Source organism: Hyaena hyaena, unplaced genomic scaffold (assembly GCF_003009895.1).
Source record: "Hyaena hyaena isolate Hyena2069 unplaced genomic scaffold, ASM300989v1 scaffold_157, whole genome shotgun sequence".
In the NCBI taxonomy this organism is placed as follows: Eukaryota; Metazoa; Chordata; class Mammalia; order Carnivora; family Hyaenidae; genus Hyaena; species Hyaena hyaena.
Genome location: NW_024080789.1, coordinates 2,168,799 through 2,196,372, shown reverse-complemented (window position 1 = coordinate 2,196,372; position 27,574 = coordinate 2,168,799). Strand labels below are relative to the sequence as shown.

Genomic DNA, 27,574 nt, shown 5'->3' with positions numbered 1-27,574 from the left:
AGAGAGAGGGAGAGACACAGAATCCAAAGCAGTCTCCAGGCTCTGAACTGTCAGCACAGAGCCCGACGTGGGAGCTCGAACTCTCAAACCGTGAGGTCGTGACCTGAGCTGAAATCAGACACTTAACCAACTGAGCCACCAGGCACCCCTGGAATGCCCATTTTAAAATGGAAAAGTAGGAGCACCTTGGCTGGCTCAGTCAGAAGAGTATGTGACTCTTGACCTTGGAGTCATGAGTTTGAGCCCCATGTTGGGTGTAGAGGTTACTTAAATATATAAAACTTAAAAACAAATTATTTTAAATCAATAAAAATAAGATAAAAACTGAAATAGGCATGCAAGATTAAAGAAGTCACAGAACATTAAAAAACGACAACAAAGATAACCAAACACAGGTTCTTCAAATCAAATGTTATATTGAAGTCCAGTTGACCAGAGATATAGAAGTGGAGCTTCTAGGGTTGGAGTTGGGGGACCCGCCAGCCTGCTGCTTTATACTGTGAAATCACAGGGCCCCTCAATGAGGGCCTAGTCCAACAATGGGTCTCAGATGAAACAACTGAAGAACATTAAGGAGAAGGGTCTTGCCCAAGATCATGTACTAGCTACTGATTACTGAATAATAAAGTACCCAACATTTAATGGCTCCAAAAGTAAACATGAGTCATATCATGGTTCCTGGGGGTCACGAATCCTGGAGCAGCTTAATTAGGTAGTTCTGGCTCAGGGTATCTTGTGAGGTGGCTCAATCTATTCAGTGTAAATGACTATTTTACTCTGTATGTGGGTCCTTCCAACTCTGGAGATGTGGAGGTACTATTTATTTTATAAAATATTGGAAATAACAGATGGTGGTTGGGGTTTTGAAGGTCCTTATCTGATACAACACTGACAGTATTTGCTGGTCTACCCAATTATTTGTATTTACCGGTCTATCAAATCCCAAAGTCTGGGAGAGGGGCGCCTGGGTGCCTCAAGTCGGTTAAGCATCCGACTTGGGCTCAGGTCATGATCTTGCGGTTCGTGGGTTCGAGCCCCACGTGCTGACAGTTCAGAGCCTGGAGCCCGCTTCGAATTCTGTGTCTCCCTCTCTCTCTCTGCCCCTCCCCCGCTCACACTGTCTCTCTCTCTCAAAATTAAAGTCAAGCTCTACAAGAGCTAGAGAGAAAAGACCCCCAATTTGTCAGTAAACCCTGGGAATTGCTCCAAACTCCACACCCCACCCAACTTTAGAGGGCTGTGTGTGACTATCTGAAGCAAAAAAAAAAATTAAATAAAAGTTTCCCTAAGAGGTTAGACTATGGCATCGCCCCAGCTAGAGCAGTAATGCACGACCCTGGAGTTCGACACATACCACCTCAAACTGGGCTCTGCCATCATTCACAGTGAGACCTAACCTCTCGGTGCCTCAGTTTCCCCAACAACAAAATAAAGCTAATAATAGTAAGTTTTTATGAAGATTAAATGGAAATGCATGTAACTGGCTTAGCATGTAGTAAATTTTTGCCATAATTATTTGTTATTGTCCACCATAAGGTAGAGCCTACAACAGACTCCTGGGCCCCTCGCTCCCCCAACCCATTTTTCAGGAATAAACTGGAAAATGCCTGACTGTAGCTCAACTCCTTGATTTTCTGTGGATCTGAGTTATATGTACCTGTCTCCTTGTCTTACATATATACCTAAGAATTGACTATAAAACACCTTTTTAAAACTAAAGTGCGTTATACGTCACAAAATTTTTTCTTATCATCATCTAACATTTACTAGGCACTTCTCTCAGGTACTGTACTAAGTATTTTTCATGAACTATCCCATTCAAAACTTAGCACAAGGCTAAGAGGTCACTTTGATCAATACTCACATTTACAAATGGGGAAACTAAGGCCTGGGACATGGCGCACAAACAGCAGTATTCACTTTTGCCCTGATGTTACACAACTAGTAAAGGGCAAAAGAGAACACAAACCTCAGTCTGCCTTGTTCCAAAGCCCCTGTTCCGAGCGCCTGTGCTCTCCTGCCTCCCTTTTGCTTCTTAGAGGATTCACACCAAGTTTACCTAACGGTTTAGATCTAAATATTCCCATTTTACAGATGGAAAAGTTGAGGCTGAGAAAGGTGCCAAGGTCACCCAAGTACCCTTACCAGAGGTCAGGAATGGGGGCTTTTTCCCATCTTCCATCTCTGCAGGTGCCAATCAATACAAGTACGGGAAGAACCGAGCTGAAGAAGATGCCCGGAGGTACCTGGTAGAAAAGGAAAGGCTGGAAAAAGAGAAAGAGACAATCCGGATGGAGCTGATGGCACTGAGGCAGGAGAAGAGGGAGCTGAAGGAAGCCATTCGGAACAACCCAGGTACCTACATGGGCGAGTCCTGGGCGCCCAAGGTGGGGGGTGGGGCTCGGCCTTGACACCTCCCATGGCAGAGGCCACGTGGTTATCCAAGACGAGTGGGCTTCTCTTCCCTTTCTTCCTCCTCCTTATCCTCCTTTACCTCTTCCTCGACATCATCATCATTATCCTTCCTGACTCATGAACATGCCGTCAGTTTAATAACTGAATTTGGGTAAGGGGATGAAAAAGCATCACAAGACTGTGTACGGTTAAGGTAGCAAAATTTGATCTAGTTTTAGAAATGGTAAAATGTGAAAACAGAGTGTGACTTGGCCTCAAGGAAGTAGGAGATATGATGCTGGGCCTCACATTAATTCACTCACTCGCGGATGTGCTGAGCACCCAACTGTGGCCCCTATTGTGGGATTGATGGACAGAGACGTGGTCCCAGGATCCTCTTCCAAAATCCAGAGCCATGACCGCTGCAGACTCAGGCTGCTCTGGGCTCCTCTGCACCCCACTTCCTGCCATCTCTTTTGAATTCTCTCTGTAGCTGAAGTTTGGCATATTTTCAGCCTGAGGTTTACACACATGCTTGAGGGAACACAGGTCTTTGTCCTTCATAAGATACATCCAAGGTCACATAGCCCTATGGAACACTGATGGAACCCATGCACCCTTTCGGGAGGGGAAAAAAAACAGCAATTCACAATGTTACGGACAATTGCAAAGCCAAGTGTGTACGTGCCCCCAGGGCCCACCCGTAGATTGCCTAAAAATCCATGAACCTAACTGAGAACTTCGAACTTAAAGGGTAAGACTTCTGTGTAGCCAGGAACCAGAGTCTGTGGAAGGAAGCACAGGAAAGCAGTGTGGTCTCAATATACAAAACTTTCTAAGAGTCGAAACAAGAGTTTGGAGGAGGCTCACTGTCCTCCTTACTGTGCTCAACTTTTTTTGCTGCAACCCATCACTTTGTAATATTAGATTGTTTATTATATTTATTAGTTTGATGTATTGTTTCTTCTCTCTCATACACACACACAAATGTGAACTCCATAAGGGCAAGGCTCTGTGCCTGTTTTATTCACTGATATATCCCAAGGGTAAGAACAGTGCCTTGTCCATAGTAAGCACTCACTAAGTGTTTAGTGAATAGATGGATGGAAAGAATTCACCATCACTGGAAAATTCTCCAGTGCAGCCTCCTGTTTGCCTCGGGGCAAAGAAAGGAGCTGACATTTAAACCTGGTAAGAATCCCCACAACTCTTGGCATGAAAAAGATACTAATACAAGGTTGCTAGTTTAGACTGAATAAGCAGCAGGGGCTCCTGGTAGGAACCCCTGGTCAATGTAAAGCCTGACAGGTAAGAGAAACCAAAGTCAAGTTGGGTTAGAAATGAAAAAAAAAAAAAAAAAATGTCAGGTTGCCTTGCTTGTTTGGTCAAGAGAGCGTGGGACTCTTGATCTCAGGATCGTGAATTCAAGCCCTATGTTGGGCTTAGAGTTTACTTAAGAAGAAAAGTTGGGGCGCCTGGGTGGCTCAGTTGGTAAGTGTACAACTCTCCATTTCTGCTCAGGTTTCGATCTCAGGGTTTCCTAAGTTGCGGCCCTGCATTGGACTCTGTGCTGACAGTGAGGAGCCTGCTTGGGTTTCTCTCTCTCCTTCTCTCTCTCTGCCCCTCCCCCGCTCACAAGGTCTCTCTTTCAAAATAAATAAATGTACTTAAAAAATTTTTTTAGGGGCGCCTGGGTGGCTTAGTCGGTTAAGCGTCCGACTTTCTCTTAGGTCATGATCTCGCGGTTCGTGGGTTCGAGCCCCGCGTCGGGCTCTGTGCTGACTGCCAGCTCAGAGCCTGGAGCCTGTTTCATTCTGTGACTCCCTCTCTCTCTAATCCTCCCCTGCTCACGCTGTCTCTCTCTCTCTCTCTCTCTTAGAAATAAATAAAAAACATTAGAAAAAAAAAAAAGAAGAAAAGTAAAGGGGCACCTGGGTGGCTTAGTCGGTTAAGTGTCCGGCTTCAGCTCAGGTCATGATCTCGCGGTCTGTGGGTTTGAGCCCCACGTTGGACTCTGTGCTGACAGCTAGCTCAGAGCCCGGAGCCTGCTTCGGATTCTGTGTCTCCCTCTCTCTGACCCTCCCGTACTCACGCTGTCTCTCTTTCTCTCAGAAATAAATAAAACATTTAAAAAAATTTTTTAAAAAAGAAGAAAAGAAAATGTAATTGGAAAACTGAGTGATCAAGTATAACAAGGTCCATATATTTAAGTGATGTCACCAGGAAACATATTTCTCTAATTCTTGCTTCTGCCTTCCTCTGTGCTGATTTCATTCTGTGGCCTCATGGTGACATAATGGCTGCACACCTCTACCCCTCACCCAATCCCCCCAGCAGAGAGAACTTCTCTTCCCAGTGGACCCCACAAAAGCCTCGAAATTCACTCTGATTAGACCAGCTTTGATCTCTAAACCAATCAGTGTGACCAGAAAATGGAATTATGATTATGGGCCAGATTGAGGTTATGTGCCAATTCACTGAACTAAAAGTGAGGTCAGCCCCATCCAAACTACAGGGAATGGGAGGAGAAGGTGGTTTTCCTGTGGAAAATCAGGGTTCTATATCGAGAAGGTGGGGAAATGGGTACAGGGCAGGTAAAAACCACACAATCCCGCATGGAACTAGAACCCCCAGACCGGAAGTCCATCTCTTAATCAGGATGAAGGGCTGGGAAAGCCCTCTGGGAGGGGCAGACTAGAACCTGAGGCCCTGCCGAACCCCATGATGCCTCAGGCCAGGCTCAGCTGTTTCTCACTGATGTCTTTGGACCCAGGAGGCAAGTTAAAGGTCCTGGAGGAGGCTGTGGCCACCCTGGAAGCTCAGTGTCGGGAGAAGGAAGAGCTGCGGATTGACCTGGAGCTGAGGCTGGTGGCTGTGAAGGAGCGCTTGCAGCAGTCCCTGGCGGGGGGCCCGGCCCTGGGGCTCTCTGTAAGCAGCAAGAACAAGAGTGGGGTGAGTGCATGCCCTTCTGTGTCGGGGCAGCTGTTCCTTACCCCCCTTACATGCTATAGATCTTCAGGATGGTTCTTTGCAGGTAGGAGTTAGGTTTATTTATAGATGAAAAAATGGAAGCTCAAAGAGGGAAGGTGCCAGAAGATCAGCTCCCAAAAGGGGGGGGGGGGGTTGGCCCAGCTGGGGAGGGGGCTCTTGGAGCAAGTTCTGGCCTATCCACCATTTGACTTTTTGCTGAGTGTGATCTTATAAGTAGCCTTTGGGTTATTGATAATTCCAGCTATGATACGTCGAATAAGAACAAACTTGTGTTGAACAATAGCACAGGTCAGTACAGCATTTGAATCTGCATTACCTCATAGTCTTCACAGCAGTGCTGTGTCGTAGCACTTGGTGTATTTGCGCCATTGGACGTACAAGGAGAATGAGGTCAGACATGTCAAATGACTTACTCAAGGTCACTCAGTTAGGTGGGAGACAGGATCCCCAATCCAGGAAGTCTGACTCAGAGCCCTGTGTTAGCCATGGTACACGTGTCCTCTCTCAGCGTCCCCAGTGTACAGGGCCCGTCCTCAGGGCTTTGCATCTGTTATCTGCAGGGCTCCGAGCAATGCTGTAAGGTCGATACTCTCACCCCGAATGAGACTTCCTCAGGGAGAACGTGGTTGCCCTCAGTCTCCATCTGAGCGTCTCAACATCAGCACTACTGACGTTTGGGGCTAGGAATTCTTTTGGTAGGGGATTGCCATGTGCATTATAGAATGTTTGGAGCATCCCTAGCCTCTACCCACTAGATGCCAGTGGCTGCACACCCAGTTGACAACCAGAAATGTCTCCAGAAATTGCTACATGTCCCCCGGAAGGACAAAATTGACCCCATTTGGGAACCACTGGTCTAAAGTACCAACAGTCCTATCTGTTATTCTTTCTCATAGCACTTAGCCACAATTTGTGTATACATACGCATATGGATGTGTGTGTGTACATATATGTGTGTGTATATGTGTCCTTACTTGTCTAATGTCTGTCTCCCCCACTGGATTGTATTTTTATTTAAAAAGAATTTGGACTATGGCTGTTTTATCATTATAGCCTTAGCCCTTTACAGCATCTGAAAAATAGAAGGAGTGCCACAAATGTTTGACGAGTCGATGTTATGCCTGGTTTTAGACAAGAAAACTGAGATTCAGAGAGATGAAATAACTTGTCTGATAAGTCTGAGCTGTCACTGGGAACAGTAACCTCATTGTTCTTGGCCAATAACCATGCTGCCTGGTCAGACCACACCCCCTGTCTCGGAAGCCAGGCTGTTCCTTCAGTCCCCTGGCTTCCTCTCCGTGGGGGCTTTCCAACCTCATTTACAGATGAAGAGCTCAAAGCACAAAGACAAACTCACTGAGGGCTGATGGCAGAGCTAGAAGTGGCTCACTCATCCCAGCTTCCTCCCACCAGCGTGCCCTGAAATTCACATTCCAGGGGGCTTTTCCACTACTTTTGATCCTTTCTTTAAAAAATTTTTCCTTTTTTTTTCTTTGAGTGAGAGAGAGAGAGAATGTTAAGCAGGCTGCACACCCAGCACAGAGCTTGACACGGGCCCAACCCCAATCTCTCATGACTGTGAGATCATGACCTGAGCCAAAATCATGAGTTGGACAGTTAACCGACTGAGACTCCCAGGCGCCCCTACTTTTGATCCTTTTGATGGCCTTTGGAGTTGAAGAGAAGTCTGCTCTAAATTCCCTGCAGTCTTAGCTGTCAGTGTGTTACTCGTAAGGAACCATATCCATTAAGGTACTAAGCAACTATCTGGAAAATTTAAGAGGTGAGGGCACTCTAGAAAATGAGAACGAGGACCGCCTGGGTGGTTCAGTGGGTTGAGCAGCTGACTCTGGATTTCAGCTCAGGTCATGATCTCACAGATCAGGAGATCGAGCCCACGTTAGGCTCTGCGCTGATAGCGCGGAACCTGCTTGGGATTCTCTCTCCCTCTCTCTGCCCCTCCCCAGCTCTCACATGTGTACTCACACTCTCACTCTCTCTCTCTCTCTCTCTCTCTCTCTCTCTCAAATAAAACGTTAAAAAAAAAAAAGAAAATGAGAAGGAATACAGGGCAGAGGTTAAGAGAGAGGGCTGTGGGGTTTGAATCCTGGCTCTCCCACTCACCAGCTATGTGACCTTGAGGAATGACTTGACCTTCCCATTTCCCTTCTCTGTAAAATAGGACGACTACTAATAGTACCTACTTCATAGGTTTGGAAAGGCTAAATGAGCTAATCCACACAATGCCTGGTGCGTGGTGAGGGCTCAGTAATTTTAGACGTCATTGCCTTTATTCCAAGGCCCTCAAGTGTCTTCCTCCCCTCCCCCTGTCTGGTGCTGGCATGTTTGCAGTGCCTTCTATTGGCGTTCTTTAGAGGGCAAGCCAGGTGTGGGTAGCCACACCAGACCTCACCTGTGTAACTCTTTCTTGTCACCGACAGGAAGCTGCAAATAAACCCCAGAACAATGCCCCAGAGCAACCTGTCCCTGTCAACTGTATTTCTGAGCTGAGGAAGAGGAGCCCATCCATCGTAACTTCTAACCAAGGAAGAGTGCTGCAGAAAGCCAAGGTATAGCAATAGCTCAGCTAATTCCAATTCAGACACCTGGCAGCCTTTCTGCGGAACCTCACCAAGAGCCAAAAAGTCATCTGGTTAGAAAGGCAGAGAATTACCAATACATCCAGGAAGTCTGCGCAGAGAAGGTCCTCAAATCTCATTCAGTACCTGTTTACTCGTTCTTAACACACATTTCTAACAAGCTCAGTTTTCTGGTTGCTGAGCCTACACTAGGGTTTGGGACAGGAAAGGCCCTGTTTCATAGGTGAGGAAATGGACGATCAGGAAGTAAAGAGACCCGTCCAAGGTGATGCAGGGCATCATTGCAAGAGCTGGGCTGCAAACCCACCTCTTCCAATTCCAAGTCCAGGGCTCCCTCCATGATATTGGCCCACAGTCTGATCATCTGGGGGTCAGCTGTGTTATAGACCTTTTTGGATTTTAGAAAGGTAATATGGTATATAGACTGCATATGATGAAAAATCCCAACAAATTCTCAAGAAGTCCCCTGGAGGCAAACACGTTAAAAAGTCTACAACAAGGCACGTGGAATAAATAGATTATATACAGCCTCACAGCAGTTCATGTCAGGTGTTGCCACCAGTTGAGTTTGTGCCCAAATACTTGAGAAAAATTTTGGTTTCAGGGCTTTCTGGATTTCAGAACTGGGGATAAGAAATTGTGGACTTGAAAATCAAACACCTGAACAGTAGGACACGACATTAGAGAAGTGACCAGCCCGAGGCCAGATCGCCTAGACTGGACATCGGCAAACTTTTGCTATAAAGGGCCAGATGGTAAATGTATGAGAGCCCGTGGACCACAGGGTTTCTTCCAGAATGACTCAGCGCTGCCGTTATGGCAGGAAACTAGCCACAGACAACACGTAAACAAGTGATGGGCATGGCTGTGTCCCAGGAGAACTTTATTTATGGACACTGAGGTTTGAACTTCATAAAATTTTCACATGTCAAGAAGAACCGTTACTGTTTTGATTTTTTTTCAAACATTTAAAAATGTGGAAACCATTCTTAGTTGATGGGTGCTACACACACACACACACACACACACACACACACACACACATAGTGGGCCAGGTATGGCCTGGGAGCCAGCTCGCTTCCCTTTGGCCCTTGTAGGCCGTTGAAAGAACTGTGAATTTTGTTCCGACATAATGGAAGGTCATTGGCAAGTTCTGAGCAAAAACATTTTTGGATATGAATTACGTTTTTAAAAGACCGTTCTGGAACAAGTTTGAGAACTGATAAGGGGAGAAGAGAGACCGGTTAGAAGTAGTCATCTAGATGAGAGATGAGCGGGGGTGATTTGAAGTGGATGGCTTTGGAGGTAGCGCCGAAGGATTTGCTGGTGGGGATGTGGAGGATGGGGAAGAGAAAGGAACCAAGGGTGATTCCTAAATCATTGCCCTGAGCAACTGCAGTTCAGATGGTAAAGACTGGGAGGAAAGTAGTTGGGATTGGGGACTCTTTCTAGCGAGATTGTTCGAACCATCCCATTTTACCCTGGCTCCTGGCATCACCTCCAGAGCTGGCTGAAAACCCTCTGCGTTGTTTCTGGGTAAAAAGCCATTCACTATGGGCCAAGACATTAGTATTCCTCTCGGATGAACTCCTACACAGCTCCAGGGGAGAGAATGGAGCCCCCAGGAGCCCCCTGCCTCCACCCCTCCTTACCAAACTGCTTTGGTTTCTCTCTCATCAGCCTCCTACTCCACACCAAGGTCCTGTGGAACAGCATTAGAGCCCAAAGTCATCCCCACTCTACTCTTTATGGGCTTCCGTTTCCTTGTCTAAGAAAGGCGAACTTTATGATATCTGAGCCCCACTAAAGATGAGCCCCAGTGTGGAGAAATGACTTCCCCAAGGCTACAGAGAGAGAGGGAGACTAGGTCCCATGGCCCTTGAATCTGTCCAGTGGAGATCTTGATGTAATTAGGTGCGGTGGAATGTTTTTATCCTGCACATCACACTGGAACATTCAGCAAATGGACTTGTCTTGTCTTTCTGTACTTCAGGAATGGGAAATGAAGAAGACCTAGAAAGAGGGTGAAGACTTGATTCCTAAGGAAATACTAGACTGCATTGGAAACACTTTTTTCACCAGGAGACGCCAAAAGACTCGAAGAAGCCCCCACTCTCCAGGACACCCAAAAGACCAGCCTTTATCATCTGCATGATTCTAGGGGAAATGGGGAGGGAAGAAGTCAAAGGGAAGAGGGGCATGGAGAGTGTCCTTATGACTTCACAGAGGGTGGAAACCAGGGGTGGAGGGGGATAGAAATCCGCATGATCGTAAAGGTTTTGTTAAAGGTCTTTGCCCTCTCTTCTGAAGAAGGAATGCGAGCATGCGTGAATGAGCCATTCCACCCTATTCTCAGCACCCCATTCCCAGGCTTCAGGCGAAAGGAAGCCAGCGCTGAAGCCGGTGGTAGAGCACAAAGAGACAAGACTTGATCAGCTGATCGCACTTGTGCCAGCTGGATTCACGTTGGGCATTACTGACAACCACTGGACAACATAAACAGGCCAGACAATCAGTAGAATTCCCCTGCCTACGTAAAAGTGAACGGAAGCTATAGGCACTGTGCAATTTCCGCAGTCATTCCTTCTGCGCCTTGCAACCAGGCAGATGCAGCTATCACGACCCTGCATTGGAGTGGATTTCAAATTAGAGATCGGACATGCAGCAGGCAAGGGGAGGGTCAGCGGCCGACTTTATTTTCTACTCTTAGGGACAGTGACAGGAACATTGGTTTCTAATGTCCACAGGAGGCTGCAGGCATTGTGGGGTGGGGCCATTTGTGCACAGTCAAGTTCTTTACCTATTTCATGTGACACTCGGGCCCCAGGAGCAGTGCTTAGAAATCCAAGTGACGCTCTTTATGTCTTTATCCTTATTTTGCACCTGGAGGCTCTCCGGTCGGCCCTTCTGTATCTGCTTGTCAAGTAAATCTGTCAGGGAGAATCAAAGGACAGTGGCTCATTTCTGCCATGAGTGCCTTTTACTTACACTTGATACTTTAATGGGGAAGCGAGGACCTCAAGTCTCGGGCGGTCTCCTTACTGTGCTACTCACTAATTACTCAACACTGTAGGCCCTTTGTAGGTCTTTACATTTCCTTCCAAAAAAAGATCAGACCAGTTAACTGTTAAGAGTTCAAAGTTTAGCTCAAGGAGAGAGAAGGGAAACCCCAGAATAACCTTTGGACACTTTGGTGGAGGTCTCACACACTTTACCCTACCTAGGGCTTTACAAACTTTTGCCTTATCCAAAAGTTACCACCCTTTAAGATAGCGGGGAACCGGAACAGGGCAAGGAACCTGGCCAAAGTCACCCAGTTGGCCAGTGGCAGAGCAAAGAGGCTTACGGCTCATGAGCCTGGATCCAAACAGGATTGGGTTGAGCCCTGCCTCTGCCGCTGACCAGCTGGTGCCTCTGGGAAAGTCACTCAGCCTCTCTGATTCTTGTTTTATCAGTGAAGCCCAGGCTAACAGTTCTGTTTTCCTCCCAAGACTACCGGGGAAATTCAGTGGGATGATACATGGAAAGCATTTTGCCTACTGTCTGAGAAATAAATGCTCCGTCAATAATGGCTCTCATTATTAGCTGGATAACAGATGTCTGACTAAAACTCCTGCATTCTTTCCACTGAAGAAATGATGTTTATATGGTGACCGCAGCCACCAAAAAGTGAAAAAGGCAACTAATCCATAACTCACAGGTTTCATCCAGATTCCACTTGAGTATCTTCAATGAAAAGGGAGCTCATGTAATCTGGATTGCTAATGTTCTTTTTTAAAATGTGGATCCTGGAATGACGGCAAATACTCCAATTACATCCTCAGTGTGTCCTCAGTGTGTTATTTTGGGGGTGACCATCTTTTCCCACCGATAGATCTTGAGACTCCTTGAGAGGGGGGACCACCACAGAATTAATAATAAACATTTATCGAGTACTCCAGGCATCAGGTACTGTGTTGGCCAAGGCCAGGTTCACAGAGCCTATACAGTCACAAAGATTAGTAGAGCCCTGAGCTTGGTTTAATGCTCTGCTTTTGTTCTCTTAATAACTTTTTTAATGTTTTCTTTTGAGAGGAAGACAGAGCACGAGCGGGAGAGGAACAGAGAGAGAGGGAGACGCAGAATCTGAAGCAAGATCCAGACTCCGAGCTATCAGCACAGAGCCTTATGGGGGGCTTGAACTCACGAACCACGAGATCATGACCTGAGCCAAAGTCGGATGCTTAGCTGACTGAGCCACCAGTCCCTTTTGCCCTTTAAATCACATAGCCAGTCTTGGTGCTACCTAACCACTTTTCCAGGCATCATCCCTTTAGTTTTCATTGAAATGCTGTGAGAAAGTTTCTGTTATCCCAGTGTTCACGGGTCAGGAATTGAAGCCCAGAGGGGTTATGTAACTTGCAGGAGCCCACAGTTAGGATGTGGTGGAGCCAGCAGCCTTTTTTTCCTCTGAGTTCCAAGGCTCTATTTCCTCCATGCCTTCCCTCCCTGCAATGCAGCATCTATTTATTAGGTGCATTAGCACTTAATAAATAGATGAATGAATGGATGCGTGTATGCAGCACATTTGATGTTAAGTTCATCAGCTAAGAGAGTGTAAACAAAATGGCTAAAGCACAGAGGCCAGACCTTGTCTGTTAAAACGCCTTGTTTCGTTGGTTTTTTCAAGGTATAGGCTCATGGCTCTAGCGTGGAGTTGACGCTCCATCCTTCAATACTTGGCAGTGTCAGGAATATCAGATTTCCAATGTCCCTGGATCCTCAGTGGGGGACCCTGAGCAGGCGTACCAACCTCTCTGAGACTCAGTTTTCTCAACTGTAAAAGGGGATTATAATCTCTTCTGAATCTATGCTACTCTTCTTCTGAGATCAAAAGGAAACATAAGGTATTAGTTACAACACAGTTGAGCTGGGCCTTGGATAGAGTATAAAGACGCAAAAGTCTCCAGCTCTGTCCTAGGGAACTTACAGACAAGCAGAGAGAAATTCTGACCCAAAAGGATACAGTACAAATAAGCTATGTTATGGTGAAGATTTAGAATAATGAGGACACACCTTCCATTCCTTAAATAATGGTGTGGGGATTTTTTGACCTTAGGGACTTAGCAGTACCTAGTCTGGCAACTCCAAGTGCCCTCAACCCCAATCACCAGTCTATCCTGTCAGTTTTCCATACTAAATCTCTCTAAAATTCTTCCACTTCTTCCTAGCTCCACTGACACCAACCAGTAATTCATGCAACAAATATCCGTTAAGAACCTACCATGTACACCTACTGTACTAGACAGATGTCAGAAATCACAGCTGTGGACCACACAGACACCCCCATGAAGCTCAAACGCTAGTTGGGAGAACAGAAAGAAAACAAAATACTAATATGGAAACAAAAATGTGCCCAACACACCCAAAAGAGTCGCTACGTTAGATAGGGTGGTTACAAAGGTCTATTAAGGGGTCCCCGGGACAAAATACAGCCCTCCCTCGCATGGACTAGTCCGGACTAACAGCTTGTCTCCCTACTTCTGCTTAGACCCAGCAATCTGTCATACGGGAGTCAAGGCCACCCGTTAAACCTGTAAAGGTTTTGTAACATGTTCCCACTGAAATCAGAGGAAGACTCAAGTTCACATTCAACAAATTTTTGAACTACACCAGGACACTGTTCCACCATCATTGGAAATACACAAAATAGTCTCTGCCCTAATGGAGCTCACGTTCCAGTGAAGGTTAATGAGAAAACGCACATTTAAAAATAGTAAAGTCAGAAAACAAGGGAATGGGAGGGGGGAAAGCACGTAAGAATGATGGTGGAGTCGGGCTTCCATTTCTTAAATCCCTCCCGTGATCTGTTCCGCTAATTGTGTCCTGTCGCCTCTCTTCCCTCCAATAGTTCAGCGCCTCACTCGCAATGTACTCTCCCTCTCGACTGGGTCTCTGCAAATGCTGTTTAGCTCTGCCTGAACCACCTTCCTCCTCTTTGCATCTACTCATTCTTCATCTTTCAGTTCCATCTATGATCTCCCTCTGGGGGACTGCCCACACTCTGCCACATGGTGGTCTAGGCTTCCGTGGCACCACGCCCCTCACTTTTAAACACCGGTCATATTTTGACTTTATACAGCGTTTGCCTTCGTTTATCGTTTACAACTTCACGTAAGCTCCTCGAGGGTACAGCTGCGATCCCCCGGGTTCCCCGCGGATTTCGCGACAAACACGGAACCCCAATCCTGCGACAGGAACCCGCCCTAGGCGCCCAACACGCTGGGGACCGGAAGTGTCGCGTTCCGTCGGGAACCGCGCGCAAGGACAGCCGGAAGTGTGGCGTTCGCGCCCGGGCCCTGGGCGGGGAGCGCCCGCGAAGACTGCCGGGAAGAGTGGTATCTCGCGCATCTCCGCGTTTGGAGCAAGTGCGCTTGCGCTGCCTCCGTCAGCCGGGATCGGGAATATGGCCGCGCGGTCAGTGTGGGCGGTCCGGCGGCTGGTGCAGCGCCTCCTGGCCTCAAGTGCCGCGTCCGAAGGCAGGTAAGAGAAGCAGGCTGCGGGTGGAGGGTTGAGGATGGCGCGAGACAAGCGAGCTGGAAGGACGGTTGTGGACTGGAAGGGCGCGAGGTGATCCACCAAGCCTCTCGGCGGCTACGATGCGGCGCTCGCGGCCCCATTTTACAGAGAAAGAAACTGAGGCACACAGTCGCGCTTTCTTGCCAGGCCAGGGAAGGTGGGAAGAGCGGAGGTCAAGTTCCTTGGAGGTGGTAGGGAACTCTTCAGCCCCTAGCGTCGACCGAATTGGGGATGTACCCCTTTCCCGGCCCCTTCTCCCCAGCTGCCTAGTTAAGGTGTCTGTTGTTAAACTGGAATTCTCCCCCTTGACTCGTTGTGTGACTTTAGGCCAATCCCTTCCCCATTATCCGGCTTCACTTTACCTGTCGGTAAAAGGAGAGCGTTGAATTTGGCCTCTCCAAACGGCCCTTCCACCTGCTCCCGGGAGTCTGTGAGGTTCCACTTGCCGCTGCTTTTCGCTGTCGGCTGCGGCCGATATTGATCACTTGTCATGCTGGTTGTAGAACTCTCTGGGTAGTTCTTTCTATTCTCCCGTTTCATCGAGAAAATTTAAGATTTAAAAAGTCGGGTAACTTACCCAAACTCAAATACACGGTAATTGTGAAACCCAGCCCAGGTTCAGGGCTCTAGAATCCGCTCTTTTAATTAGTGAGCAGCGTTAATTATTCTCAGGGACGACTCCGTGTTTAACTGTTTCTTCCGGAGGAAGAATAAAAGAGTGAATTGGGGTATGAGTAAGTTTGGACTTCTGAAATGTAAATTAAGCCGCGGGGAATCTGGGAATTTCACCTGTTTGTCACCGTTTTATCCTAAGGCACCTGACCTAGCTAGCACCCTCCCCTAGCACCTGGGTGCGAGGTTGAATTCAAGGCTTCTGGCTTTTTTTTTTTTTTTTTTAAGTCTCTTTGGCAGTCCCTGATGGAGGGACTGGCCAGAAGAAAAGTTTCCTTCTGATAAAATTTCCCCTCACTCCATTTCTGAGGCAGGAGGAATTGAAGGGATGGATCAGCCTCAACTAACTCTCCTTTTCAGACTTGGGTTTTTGCCATTTGCTCTTTAAGCTAGCCCTGGGAGTACTCTGACCTACTTTCAGTTGGATAAATGTAGGTTTGTTAGGGGTTTAGCGAAAAGGAGGTATTTCACCCTGTGTGATTTGCCCTAGATCTATGGTGATCATATTTTCTGAACCAAAAATGGAGAAGCATTTATCATCTGACACCAAGTTGTAATAACTAAGTTCAGGCCTGGCCTGGAAGGAAAGTCTGGGACATAAAAGTCATCCTGTCCATAGCTTTATACTGACTGTTCTCTCTCCCTTTCTTGAAGCAAACTCCTTTTCCCCCTTTAAATCTTTGTGTGGATATCATCTCAGTGACTGCCCTTTTTTTTTTTTTAATTTTTATTTATTTCTAGGGGAGAGAGAGAGAGCGTGAGCAGGGGAGGGTCAGAGAGAGAGGGAGACACAGACTCTGAAATAGGTTCCAGGCTCTGAGCTGGCAGTCAGCACAGAGCCCGACGCGGGGCTCGAACCCACGAACCGCGAGATCATGGCCTAAGCGAAAGTCGGACACCTAACCGACTAAGCCACCCAGGCGCCCCAGTGACTGCCCTTTCTTATATGCCAGTTTATATAAATGAACTGTTTTAAAGACCATTCGTACTCATGGATTGATTTTGTTGATCATTTTACTTCAGATCAAATTATGAGAATCCAGAAGGCATAATGGAAACTTCCTTGAAGGAGTCAGAACTGCTACAATCCAAGATTTATAAAGTAGCGCCTGCTCTAAATGTCTTTGTAAACAACTATATGTCAGACATTTGAGCTGTACCAGATTCTCGATTACAAACATGATTGAATACAAAGATCCATTTTATTCACCTGTTTACAGTTCACTCTCTGGAATGTATAGTGTTTCATGAGTACCTAGGTGACTTGATTTTACAGAGAAGTGAGTTCCCAACTCAGAATTTTTCTTTTTTTTTTTTAATATTTTAATGTTGATTTATTGAGATAGAGTGTGAACGGAGGAGGGGCAGAGAGAGAGGGAGACACAGAACTTGAAGGGGGCTCAGGTTCTGAGCTGTCAGCCCAGAGCCTGCCGCCGGGCTCCAACTCACCCTAAGATCATGACCTGAACCTAAGTCAGACACTTAACCGACTGAGCCACTCAGGCGCCCCTCAGAATTTCTCTTAACACGGGTTTGCCTCCATAAAGGCAAACGCTTTTGGTCAAGAAAGCTTTAGAATTCTAGGCCTAATTCCAGTTTGACACAGTCCCTTTACTGAGTTTAATTTTCCCCATTTGTAAAATGAAGGATTGAATCAGCAATGTATGGTGTTGTGTTCTGAATTCCTGCTTCTGCTGTTGCCCTGCTGGTTCTGGGTATCAGAACTTGATTTTCTCCTGCTGACATCTGTGTCCCCACTTCTGGCTGTCTCTACTGCCTGTGTTCAGCACGGTGGTTCAACTGAATACTCGCTGGGTGATCTTAAACAAGTCTCTCTGAGCCTCAGTTTTCTCATTTATAAAATTGAGATGATAATAGTATTTCTCTCACACTTTATGAGATGAAAATAAAACCTGACAAAGGTCTGGCACTTAGTAAGCCCTTTTTTTTTTTAATATTTGTTTATTTTTGAGAGAGAGAGTGTGAAGGGAGAGGGGCAGAGAGAGAGTGAGACACAGAATCTGAAGCAGGCTCCAGGCTTTGAGCTGTCAGCACAGAGCCTGAGGCAGGGCTTGAACCCCGGAACCACGAGATCATGACCTGAGCCGAAGTCAGATGCTTAGCTGACTGAGCCACCCAGGCGCCCCCTGGCTAGCGATCGCGTTGGGACTGCTTGAGGGCACTTTGGCTGCTTGTGATGGCATTTCTTCATCATGTGCCACCCCCCTCCCCCTGCAGGGGACGGCCGCATCCTTTCAGCACTGCCACCCAGAGAACTGCTGGAGAGGACTGCAGTTCTGAGGACCCCCCCGATGACCTTGGGCCCTCTCTCGCAGAACGAGCCTTAAAGCTTAAAGCTGTGAAACTGGAGAAGGAAGTCCAGGACTTAACAGTGAGTAGATTTTATCTGTTCTTCACATCCTCGCTCTGCTTTAATCGCGGCATCAAGTTTTCATGTCTGTTTTTTCAGTCAGATTTCATCTGATTGACTCTTTACCACTCACCCCACCTCCACTCTCTAGTCATTTAAAAACGTTGTGTCACAGTACTTAGATACCAATGTTGTGGTAGCTTCAAAGGAGGTAGAGTGTCTGGCATGTAGTAAGAACTCAGTAGATACTTGCTGAATGGGTGAGGTCATTTACCATTGTACTCTGCCCATCACACTGCATCTGGCATACTCTGCCAGAACTGGATCGACATGCCCACTTGGAGGGTGATAATTAGGGTAGTCCCAAAGCAGGACCACCCAGAAGGGTGAGGAGGTAGGAAAGCATGTCTTATGAGAGCAATGAAAGGAATCAAGGATTATAAGAATGAAAGAGGAAGAGATTAAAGGAGCTAAACCATTGCCCTAGAGTTTGGTTCAATGACAAAGAGAGGGTGGCAGTATTGGCTGAGCATGGAAAAGTGAAAAAGGAAGCTTTCTCTCAAGATAATGAGCTTGAAAAGCGTTAAGTGTTCGGAGCACGAGGCTACATGACGGTCTATCAGGGCTGCTATAAAGAGGAAGTTTCTGGGGCGCCTGGGTGGCTTGCTTGAGTGTCTGACTTATTTTGGCTCAGGTCATGATCTCACGGTTCGTGGGATCGAGCCCCAAGTCAGGCTCTATGCTGACAGCACGGAGCCTGCTTGGAATTTCTCTCTCCTTCTCTCTCTGCCCCTCCCCTGCTGACACACACGTACACACGTGCGTGCACACACACACGCGCGCATGCGCTCTCTCTCTCTCTCTGTTTCTCAAAATAAAGAAATAAACATTAAAAAAAAAAACAGTAAGTTACTGCTTTGACTGGGGATTTGGAGTAGTTAATCTGAGATTCCTATAGTTCCTCATTTTTTAAAAATAAAAACCTACCGCAAGGTCACTGAAGGTTGTAAAGTAAGCAGGAACACTCTTTTCCACCAGCAAGCATGTTTTCTGATCATTTTGACTTTGCTTTTGGTGTTCAGATGAGATACCAGAGAGCTGTAGCTGATGGTGAAAACATAAGGCGGCGAACCCAGAGATGTGTAGAAGATGCCAAGATATTTGGTGAGAGATTTATTCACGATAAAAATTCAAGTGCCTTTCGGTTTAAGGATGCTTCCTGGCAGTTTTGCAAACTGAACATAGTATAGAAAACGCATCTGCAGCCCCAGGCAGACCCTCCCCTGCTCTTCCACACCTACCATCTGCTTTCTGAGATGTTTATTGGGCGTGTTGCCATGTGAACTGTTTGCCAAAATAATGCTTGCTTTTGTTTTGACCAAGACGTTTGTTATTTGATTCTTCAAGCATGTACACTTAACATTCTAGGCCTTCTACCTTCAATTCTGTTTAACTCCTTAATGAACAAGTGAATCATTAAGATGTTCAGGGGAGAATCCAAAGAGCAAGTTGCATGAGCGGTCAGGAATATTAAAATGTGCTTCATAGAAGCGAAATTACTCTAGATCCATAGAGCAGTGATCAGCTGTCTCCACCAGTGTTCAGTACTGCAGACAGTAACCATTTGCATTACCGTTAATATTTACAACTTCCTAAGTTGTAAAATAACTCAAAAGACATATGGGAGCAGATTAACTTTGGACGGCATGCAAGATCACATCTGTTTTCATTGATGACTGAACCAGGTTTTTTTGGTCCAATTTAAAGTCTCTCTTGGGGCGCCTGGGTGGCTTAGCTGGTTAAGCATCTGACTTCAGTTCAGGTCATGATCTCACTATTTGAGCCCCACATTGGGCTCTGCGCTGACAGCTCAGAGCCTGGATCCTGCTTCAGATTCTGTGTCTCCTGCTCTCTCTGCCCCCAGCCCCCACCCCCCACTCATGCTCTGTCTCTCTCTGTCTCTCAAAAATAAATAAACATTAAAAAATTTTTTTTTTCTTAAGTCAGGGGCGCTTGGCTGGCTCAGTGTAGCACGTGGCTTTTAATTTTGGGGTTGTAAATTCGAGCACACGCTGGGTATAGAGATTACTTAAAAATAAAATCTTAAAAATATATGCACTTGAAGGCTGCACATTTAAAAAATATATAAAGTCTTTCAGAAGTGTTTCTTTAAACACACAACATCTTGTTCCAGCTGTGTTCATGAAAGTGTTAGTAGAGGGCAAATCTGTGATTACTTGACAGGCTCACAATTTCATACAGACCACTGAACTTTCACTGCATAAGGGGCCTTTGGATTCTTTCTAGTACAGTCTTCTCTTATTGGTGACAGGTAAAGACAGGAGTCCATTGTCTCCTGACCCCGAGTCCATTATTCATCCCCATAGATCACTTTGCCTCCTGTTCTCTTCATTCATCTGCTGTTTGTGCATAGGATTTGCTTCATTCTTGTCCCATCCTTTCATTCTTCTATCAAACCCCAGTGCGCTGGCACAGCCTTCTGCTTTTCTTTCAGTGCTGTAGACCTCACATTTCAAGGCTTTGAGCATCAGCTAAGGACTGACCCCCAAATCGTATTACTGATAATTTCATCCACGTTTTAGTGTCTCATTTCCAACTATCAGGACAGGGCGTAGTGAACTACTGCCTATAGGCCAAGCCTGCAACCTGTTAGTCAATAAATACAGTTCTGAATTTCATTATTAAAAATTGGGGAAAATTGTCTTGTTAAATGATCACCTGCGTAAGATCCTTGATTTTTTTCCTCTTGTCCCACAAAGCGTAAAATATTTACTGTATGGCCCTTAATAGGAAAAATTTGCTGACCTTTGAGCTACAAGGAATTTCTGTAGCAAATAAACCAACTGTGGTACCTGGGGAAGAGCCCTTGCCTGCTTGAGGGGAGCAAGTAAGTTGGCTTACCACAAGTCCAGCATTGATGAGCTTGGAATTGGCTTATATCAGTTTTCTCAAGAATTGATAAGGTTTCTAGAAACAAATATTTAGCTTAACTCAAAATAGTTTGGTGATCTAATTTATTAATTTATAGAGCAAAATGTGTCTAGCAATATGCCACAGAAGTCATTTGCTTGGGTCATTTCCTCCTAGTGGCCAGGAATATTTAAAAAAATTGAAGATTGCTCAGGAGCCTGGAGGTAGGAAAACTAGAAAACTTTTCGTATATCATACAGTGTAATGCCCTTTCCAGAGATAGAGTCATTATGCTGTATTACTTATTAATAACTCACCTTCTCTTAAACGGATCACAAAGATTCCCCCTTCTCCCCCTAAAATGGTGCAGATACCAACTAACTATTGAAGTAACATAATTAGAATAGAATCTGAGTGTGAGCTCCCCACTATATAAACAAGAGAACCTGGGCTCTGTTTTCCCCAGTTCTACAGCTTGATTGAACAGAAGCCAGGGTTCTCTGTACCATGTCAGCGTACAAGTCAGCCCAGAAGCTTACAGCTTTCAAAATTCTAATAGAGTGTATGTCTTCTTTTAATAGTTAGGAGATGCTTTTGATACCCCTGATTGATCTTTACCGGACATTCTTTTCTCATGGGTGGAGTTCTGATCTAATCGGTGTGCCTTTCAAGCCTTTGGCGAATCTCTTCTACCTTTTCAACTGATTTCATTAATAGCCATTAACATTTATGGCTCCCGGCCCTGATGGAGGTGAGGGAGGTGTCTTGTGGAACTTGGCTCACACCAAGTCTCGTTCCCTGCAAGTGCCTCCCGGTTTTGCCCTCTTCCTCTCCCTCACCTCCTCCTCCCCTGGACCAGGTCACACCAGCATGCCTTCACGTGGCTCTCCCGCTTCTTACATCGTCTTTCCCTGCCCATCTGTCATGCCCCCCAGCACCCCAAACCCATTTTGTATGTTATTATTAGACTAATTTAAACCCTTTGACACTTGTTTTGCTCAAGGTGCTATAGTGGATCTGTCACGTGGAAGTTAAAGATAGCATTCGTAACCTCATCAGTTCTTCTAGAATCTAGGCAGTAAATCAGAGAAATCTCTTCTCTGTCATCTCTTTTATTGCTTCCCTGTGGATGATCTTCCTTTTTAAATCTGAGTACAGTTAAATTGGCCGTCTGTTTTGACACCTGGGCTTAAACCTGTTCCTGGATTCAAACCAGAACCCAGTCCTTCACCCTTCGCCAGCTCCTACCAGCGCTTTGCTGTTATCATAGGTATTGTAATGATGGCATTCCGTATCATTTCTGTGAAAAAAATCAAGATGCAGCATTGGGAGTAATGAGATTTCTCAACAACTGACTTTAGTTTTAGAACAGTTTTCATGACTGAAAAGGTTAAGCAGGTTTTGTGGCCCATCTCCAGCAAGTATATATATAACTTCGTCACAGGCAGTTGGAGACTCACCTCATCTATGGAGTATCTTACTTTCCTGTTCCTATTTAGCCAGTTCTCAATAACCATTCTTGAATCTCCCTTAGCGTGGTCTTATCAAATGATTTTTATATTATTGCCCCCTCCCCCGACATACTAATGTCTTGTCCCTTTTAAGAATGCATGTCTTAGCAAAACTGAGATGTGAGAATTTTCAAAATGTGCATAACTCAGTACTGAAGGTGAATAGCAACAAAAATACAAGAAGCAATGATCAGGTTTTTAAAGGACAGATTTCTGAGCTTCCTCATTCTTAGGTTCTGACCATCTTCTCCATTTCCTCGTAGGCTTCCCAGTCATATGTCTTCCAAGAGAAACTGGTTTGTCAGTGGGTTAAGGCAGTAATTGTTGATATGATCCCTGAGTCCTGTGTGGCAATCTTCCTGCTTCCTGGAGCGCCCAGTATACTAGTCCCTTATCTGGGCCTTCCCCATACTCCACCCCCAAAAGTAAGGTGATTTTCTCACAAACAATAAAAGTATCTGGTTTATCTAGGAATTCAGAGTTTCTGTAAGGACTTGGTAGAGGTGGCAGACATTTTGGAGAAGACTACAGAGTACATTTCTGAAGAAACAAAGGCTGGGGATCAGACGCTCACTCTGGAGAAGATCTTCCGAGGGTTATCCCTTTTAGAAGCGAAGCTGAAGAGTGTGTTTGCCAAACATGGCCTAGAGAAGATGACACCCATCGGTGACAAATACGACCCACATGAGCATGAACTCATCTGTCACGTGCCAGCTGGCGTCGGGGTACAGCCCGGCACTGTGGCGTTAGTAAGGCAAGATGGCTACAAGCTTCATGGCCGCACCATTAGACTTGCCCAGGTGGAAGTGGCAGTGGAGTCTCAGAGAAGACTGTGAACAGGCCGCGAGGAACTGAACATTCTCCCAGAGTGCAGTCACCTGTGTTTCCTTTATTTATTAAACTAGGTTTGTATTGTGTACATGAGGTACTTCATGTGATCTGTTTTGGATTTAGTCATATTGGCTTTATTTCTAAGATACTCTACTGATTTAATGTGACCTATTTGGTCTCATCAGAAGTCTTGCCATTGGGCATTTGAACAATGTGACAAGTGATACTATGGCCTTTGTCCAAATATGTTTAAGAAAATCATTTGAAAATTGGTACTCTGATGACTATCGGTTGAAAATCTTTTGAAAAGATGGAAATGAGTATATGTTTATGTATTTTCAGCTAAATGCTTCTTTTAATGGTCCCTGTAGCAGGAATGATATAGGATGTGTTATTGCGTGGGAAAAGGAGATGGTAGGGATTGGTGCAGCATCTGGGTACTTAGATGATGAAGCTTTAGAATTATATGAACTTAGATCGTTTGGGTTGATGTTTATACACATAGATTTTTTTTTTTTAGGACTTCCCCTTTTTATTTTTCTTTTAGCCACCTTTTGTCCTTGTAGTCCCCACCAGGTAGGCCATATTCACACTCATGGTCCCTTTCCAGTTCCCATTTACAAGGGCTAGTTAAGGCCAAGGCAAGACTTGGAAGGCAGGGAGTATCAAGAAATTCAAGATACTGGATCCCTTTCAAGCAAGCATGACCAAGAAATGTCATGCTTTCTTTGCTGAGTTACCTTCAAATTTTCAGCCTCCCAGGTAGATAATCATTCCAGGGAAGCCGAAGTGGCGCCCATAGCCAGTGACCCAAATTGGTCTATATGAGTAATTTACCTACAGCTCCTCTCTCTGCCAGCCCTCAAATCGTCCCCTTTGTCCGATCTGCTTTATCATCCCTTATTGTGCAGGGAAGTGGTGAGGACAATTTCTCATTGCATTTAGTTATGCTGATTTTTTTTTTTTTTTTTTTTTGGTACTCACAAATCACTACCTCTCTCACACTGATAAACTTTTTCTAGTTTTTGTATGTCATGTCACATGGATTAATATCTAGCAGGAGTCAGACCATGTGTTCATTTTTGTTTCTTTTCGTCTTTCTTATACCTGGTGCTCCGTAAAAGGTTTGTTCAGTAAATGAGTGAATGAATGAGACTTCAGGAAGGAGGTCCAGTATAGATTTGTAATGTTAGAAGAGGCCTTAATGATGATCTCATCTCACCCTTTGAGCTTCTTAAGCATGAAAACATCTTTTAAGAACTGGACTCAGAAATATCTGAAACTAGTAAACTGAATTTCTGTGAGGACTTGAATAAGGAACAACTAGATACTAACTTTAATCACATAGGCTTCAACAGTTCCATAACGAACGTGCAGGTGTGGCCCCGGCAAACAAAGGTCGTCGGAGGTCCCGATTGTATGCGCTCAGCCTTTTAATAAGTCAGTTACCCGTAAAATCCACTTCTGGAACTTTATGACCCCATTCCATGGAATGGGAGAAGTTATCCTCGTAGACATCATAGATACTCCTAGCACACTCCACATATATCAATAAAGCCATCTCCACCAGAATTAGACACTTAAAAAAAAAAAAAAGCAAATACATGCTTTTAAGATGCAAGCAAAAGACTGGCGGTGAGGTTTATAAAACCAGAACCTCTTTCCGCTTTCCACTAAGTACGCACTGTAACTTTAATGAGCAGTCAGTGCTCCCAGTAGGAATCGGTCTTTTTTTTGGCCTTCATTCCTTTGAGATTGACATGGTGATAAGAAAAGGACCTGATGATAATTTCCTGGTTTTCGTGAGTTACGAGCTGTTATTATCAGTGACTTAGAACCACCATAATTCTAGGTATGGAGTGTTCCGAGTACTTCAAGCGTTTCCTGATATTCCTTGCAACCCCTGTGTTAGCAAGTAGATTGAGGATAATTTTAGATTCTTTTGTTATTCAGTAGTGATGCCGACTTAAAAGTGTAAATTTACAAGATGCAGCTAGAACGGTAAGAATCTCAGAAAGCTGGGCTTTTGGGAGCCAGAGCCGCATAAGAGAGCAGAGGCCCTGTAGGCATTGACTTGAACATAAATCCCAGCCCAGTCACCTCTGTCCCCTTGGGCCCTAGTCCTCTCACCCTCCGGAGCCTGCTTCCTTGTTTATACAACAATTACAATTCTCTCATAGTATTGTGAGGACTGGATGAAATGTGTAAATTGTCTACTACAGTGGGCTTTCAAGTATTTATTTTCATTAATTATTATACATGTGGTTTTGCCTCTGTTTTTATAGCTGCCCTAAAGCCTAAGGAAAAGGGAAGACTAGTTAAGTGATGCTTTTCTGTAAAAAAAAAAAATTGTAGTCTAATCAATCATAGTGACTTCTTTTCCTTTCAACTTCATTTTGTTTTTTTTTCTGTTGTTGTTGTTTTAAAACAAGAAATCCACACTTTCAGATCAAAGGAGCAAGAAAATTATGTCCACTCTCTTCATTATTTTCATCTCGATGGTAAAGCAAAAAGACATTGTAGGCCTGCAGATGTCTAAGGAGGCTTGGGCTCACTTGAAGAGGGGGTCTTGGTGTTTTGGTGCTGATACAGTCTCCATATCTTTTACGGATTTTCTTTACGTCCACAAGGGAATCAGTTTGATACTGATAAGTTCATTGGTGCTTTTTCATGGCAAAGGAGTTTGGTAAGTGAAGAAAGGGTCTTGAACATGAAAGCAAATAAAATAGGGAGAACTAAGGACGAAATATATTCAGAAGCAACTTCAATAAAACCTGAGTTGATGTAACCACAGGTCACGTGTTTCGTGTGTTTGTCATCCTAAACGCTGACATTATGGCCACTGCATTGACTATGGACCTGCCTTGGTGACGCTCCCTTAAGGTTCCTAGAGACCCCACGACAGCCCAGCCGTGTGCATGCAGTGTGTGTAGGCATTACACACCCTGCCTTGGGGTTGAAGTCTTAACCTGTTTTCCTACCTCCTTGCCTCGCTTCATTCTGATTCCTCCGTATTTCTTAGGTCTGGGCTCCTGTTTCCACCTTCCTCTCTGTCATCACCTTATTTTCTTATACTCCTTTCTTGGTTCTAATTGTTATCATCTGCTCCTGCCACTTACTTGCTAGGCTTCTGATCCTCTCAGCCAGATTACTGACTTGTGGCCTCCTTCTGGCCTTCAGTTTCCACGAGTTCTTGCCAAGCTCTACCCGGCTTTGTCTATACATCTGCTTCTCAGCCAGTTTCCACGTACCCGGCCTCCTGGCTGTGTGGCCCTCTTTGGAGCCAGCCTTTCCTGCAGTTTGGCCTTGCATTTCATTACTCTTGAAACCTTATCTATATACCCTGGCTCTTTAATCCATTGCTTCCCATGCCAGTAAATATATTCTTACTTCTTTCCACTCAGACTGTGCACATTGCCCAGTTCGCTGTGGAGGTTTTAAAACATGGCTCCAAATCTTGAATCTGGACTGTGGTTGACCAATAGAATGTAGTAGAAGTGACACTGCTGTTTCTGGATCCAAACCATCCCATCTTAGGATGCTCACTCTTCGAGCTCAGCCATCAAATGAAAAGTAAATGGAATCAGCTTGTGGAGTGGAACAGGGCCCTAGGTGAGCTCTCAGCTGATAGCCACACCGTCTTGCCAGCCATCTTGGTGAGCCATTTTGAAAGTGGATCCTCCGGCCCCATCTGATACCACAGGGAACAAGAGATAAGCTGATCTGAGTCCTCCCTGAAGTGCAGATTTATGGCCAAAGTAAATGATTGTTACTCTTAGCCACAAAATTTTGGGGCTGTTTGTTACGCAGTAACAGGTAATTGATAAGAATCTCCTAGCTTCACTTCCAGCCTCACTAGTTTTGCGCCTCGGCCACCAGAATTCTCCCTCTTTGCTTTTCCATCTCTTTTGAACTTGTCCCACAACTTCAGTGTGCTCACACAGTATCAGTGGGTTTGTTGTAGGATGGAAAGAACTTCCTAACAAGAAAACACAGCTAGATTCTAGAGTTAACAAAGACCCTAAAATTGAAAGTAGGGTCAAGAAGTTGAATTTTAGGGGCGCCTGGGTGACTCGGTCGGTTAAATGTCCCACTTAGACTCAGGTCATGTTCTCACAGCTTGTGGGTTTGAGCCCCACCACAGGCTCTGTGCTGACAGCTTGGAGCCTGGAGCCTGCTCTGGATTCCGTGTCTCTGGCTCTCTACCCCTTGTCCACTCACACTGTCTCTCCCAAAAACAAGTAAAACATTAAGAAAAAGGGTTTTTTTTTAATGTCGAATTTTAGCTCCTCTCTCCTTTTGTCCACCATGGTAGTGTGTGCGATTGACTGTTCTCACCATGTCTTCTCGCAAGACTTTGAGTATCCAGTGATTCCTGGCCAAGGAACAAAGCAGAATCATCCCATGGCTTCGGATGAAAACTGGTAATAGAATACACAATTCCACAAGGAGACATTACAGAAGAACCACACTGGGTCTATAAAGAATCCCACGTGAGATGGCATAGTTATTCTGCATGAAGGTCATTTGCTCATATCCAATCACTGTAAACGTCACTACTACCTGAACGACAGACATGATTGTTTTTGGAAAATGAGTTTTCTTTGTTCCTATGCTTCGGTTCAGTAATAAATATGTGAGAACATTTTGGGGGGGAAAAGAAGTTGAATTTTAAAATTAATAAAATTTACCCCACTCTGAGAAATAAGCCCACT

At 45.3% G+C, this 27,574-nt stretch overlaps 2 protein-coding genes and 1 long non-coding RNA gene across 3 annotated transcripts in view; 2 read left to right on the top strand and 1 right to left on the bottom strand.

Moving 5' to 3' along the window:
- The window catches only part of AFAP1L1 (actin filament associated protein 1 like 1), a 61,630-nt gene extending 49,900 nt beyond the window's left edge, over positions 1-11,730 (top strand). The window contains exons 16-19 of the mRNA XM_039239459.1: positions 2,191-2,355; positions 5,168-5,346; positions 7,827-7,955; positions 9,979-11,730. Coding sequence (XP_039095390.1) covers positions 2,191-2,355; positions 5,168-5,346; positions 7,827-7,955; positions 9,979-10,002 — 497 coding nt within the window. The 3' untranslated portion in view covers positions 10,003-11,730. The remainder of the gene's footprint in view (positions 1-2,190; positions 2,356-5,167; positions 5,347-7,826; positions 7,956-9,978) is intronic.
- LOC120236590 lies at positions 10,871-14,978 on the bottom strand. Its single transcript, XR_005529714.1, has 3 exons — positions 14,906-14,978; positions 11,684-11,871; positions 10,871-10,915 (listed from the first exon to the last, which is right to left on the bottom strand). It is a non-coding gene; the product is annotated as an uncharacterized LOC120236590 (long non-coding RNA).
- On the top strand, positions 14,398-25,652 carry GRPEL2 (GrpE like 2, mitochondrial). Its single transcript, XM_039239460.1, has 4 exons — positions 14,398-14,507; positions 17,454-17,607; positions 18,669-18,750; positions 22,500-25,652. Exons 1-4 carry the CDS (start codon positions 14,431-14,433, stop codon positions 22,862-22,864), a joined length of 678 nt encoding a protein of 225 aa, XP_039095391.1. The 5' UTR covers positions 14,398-14,430; the 3' UTR covers positions 22,865-25,652.
- Positions 25,653-27,574: the final 1,922 nt, after the last annotated feature.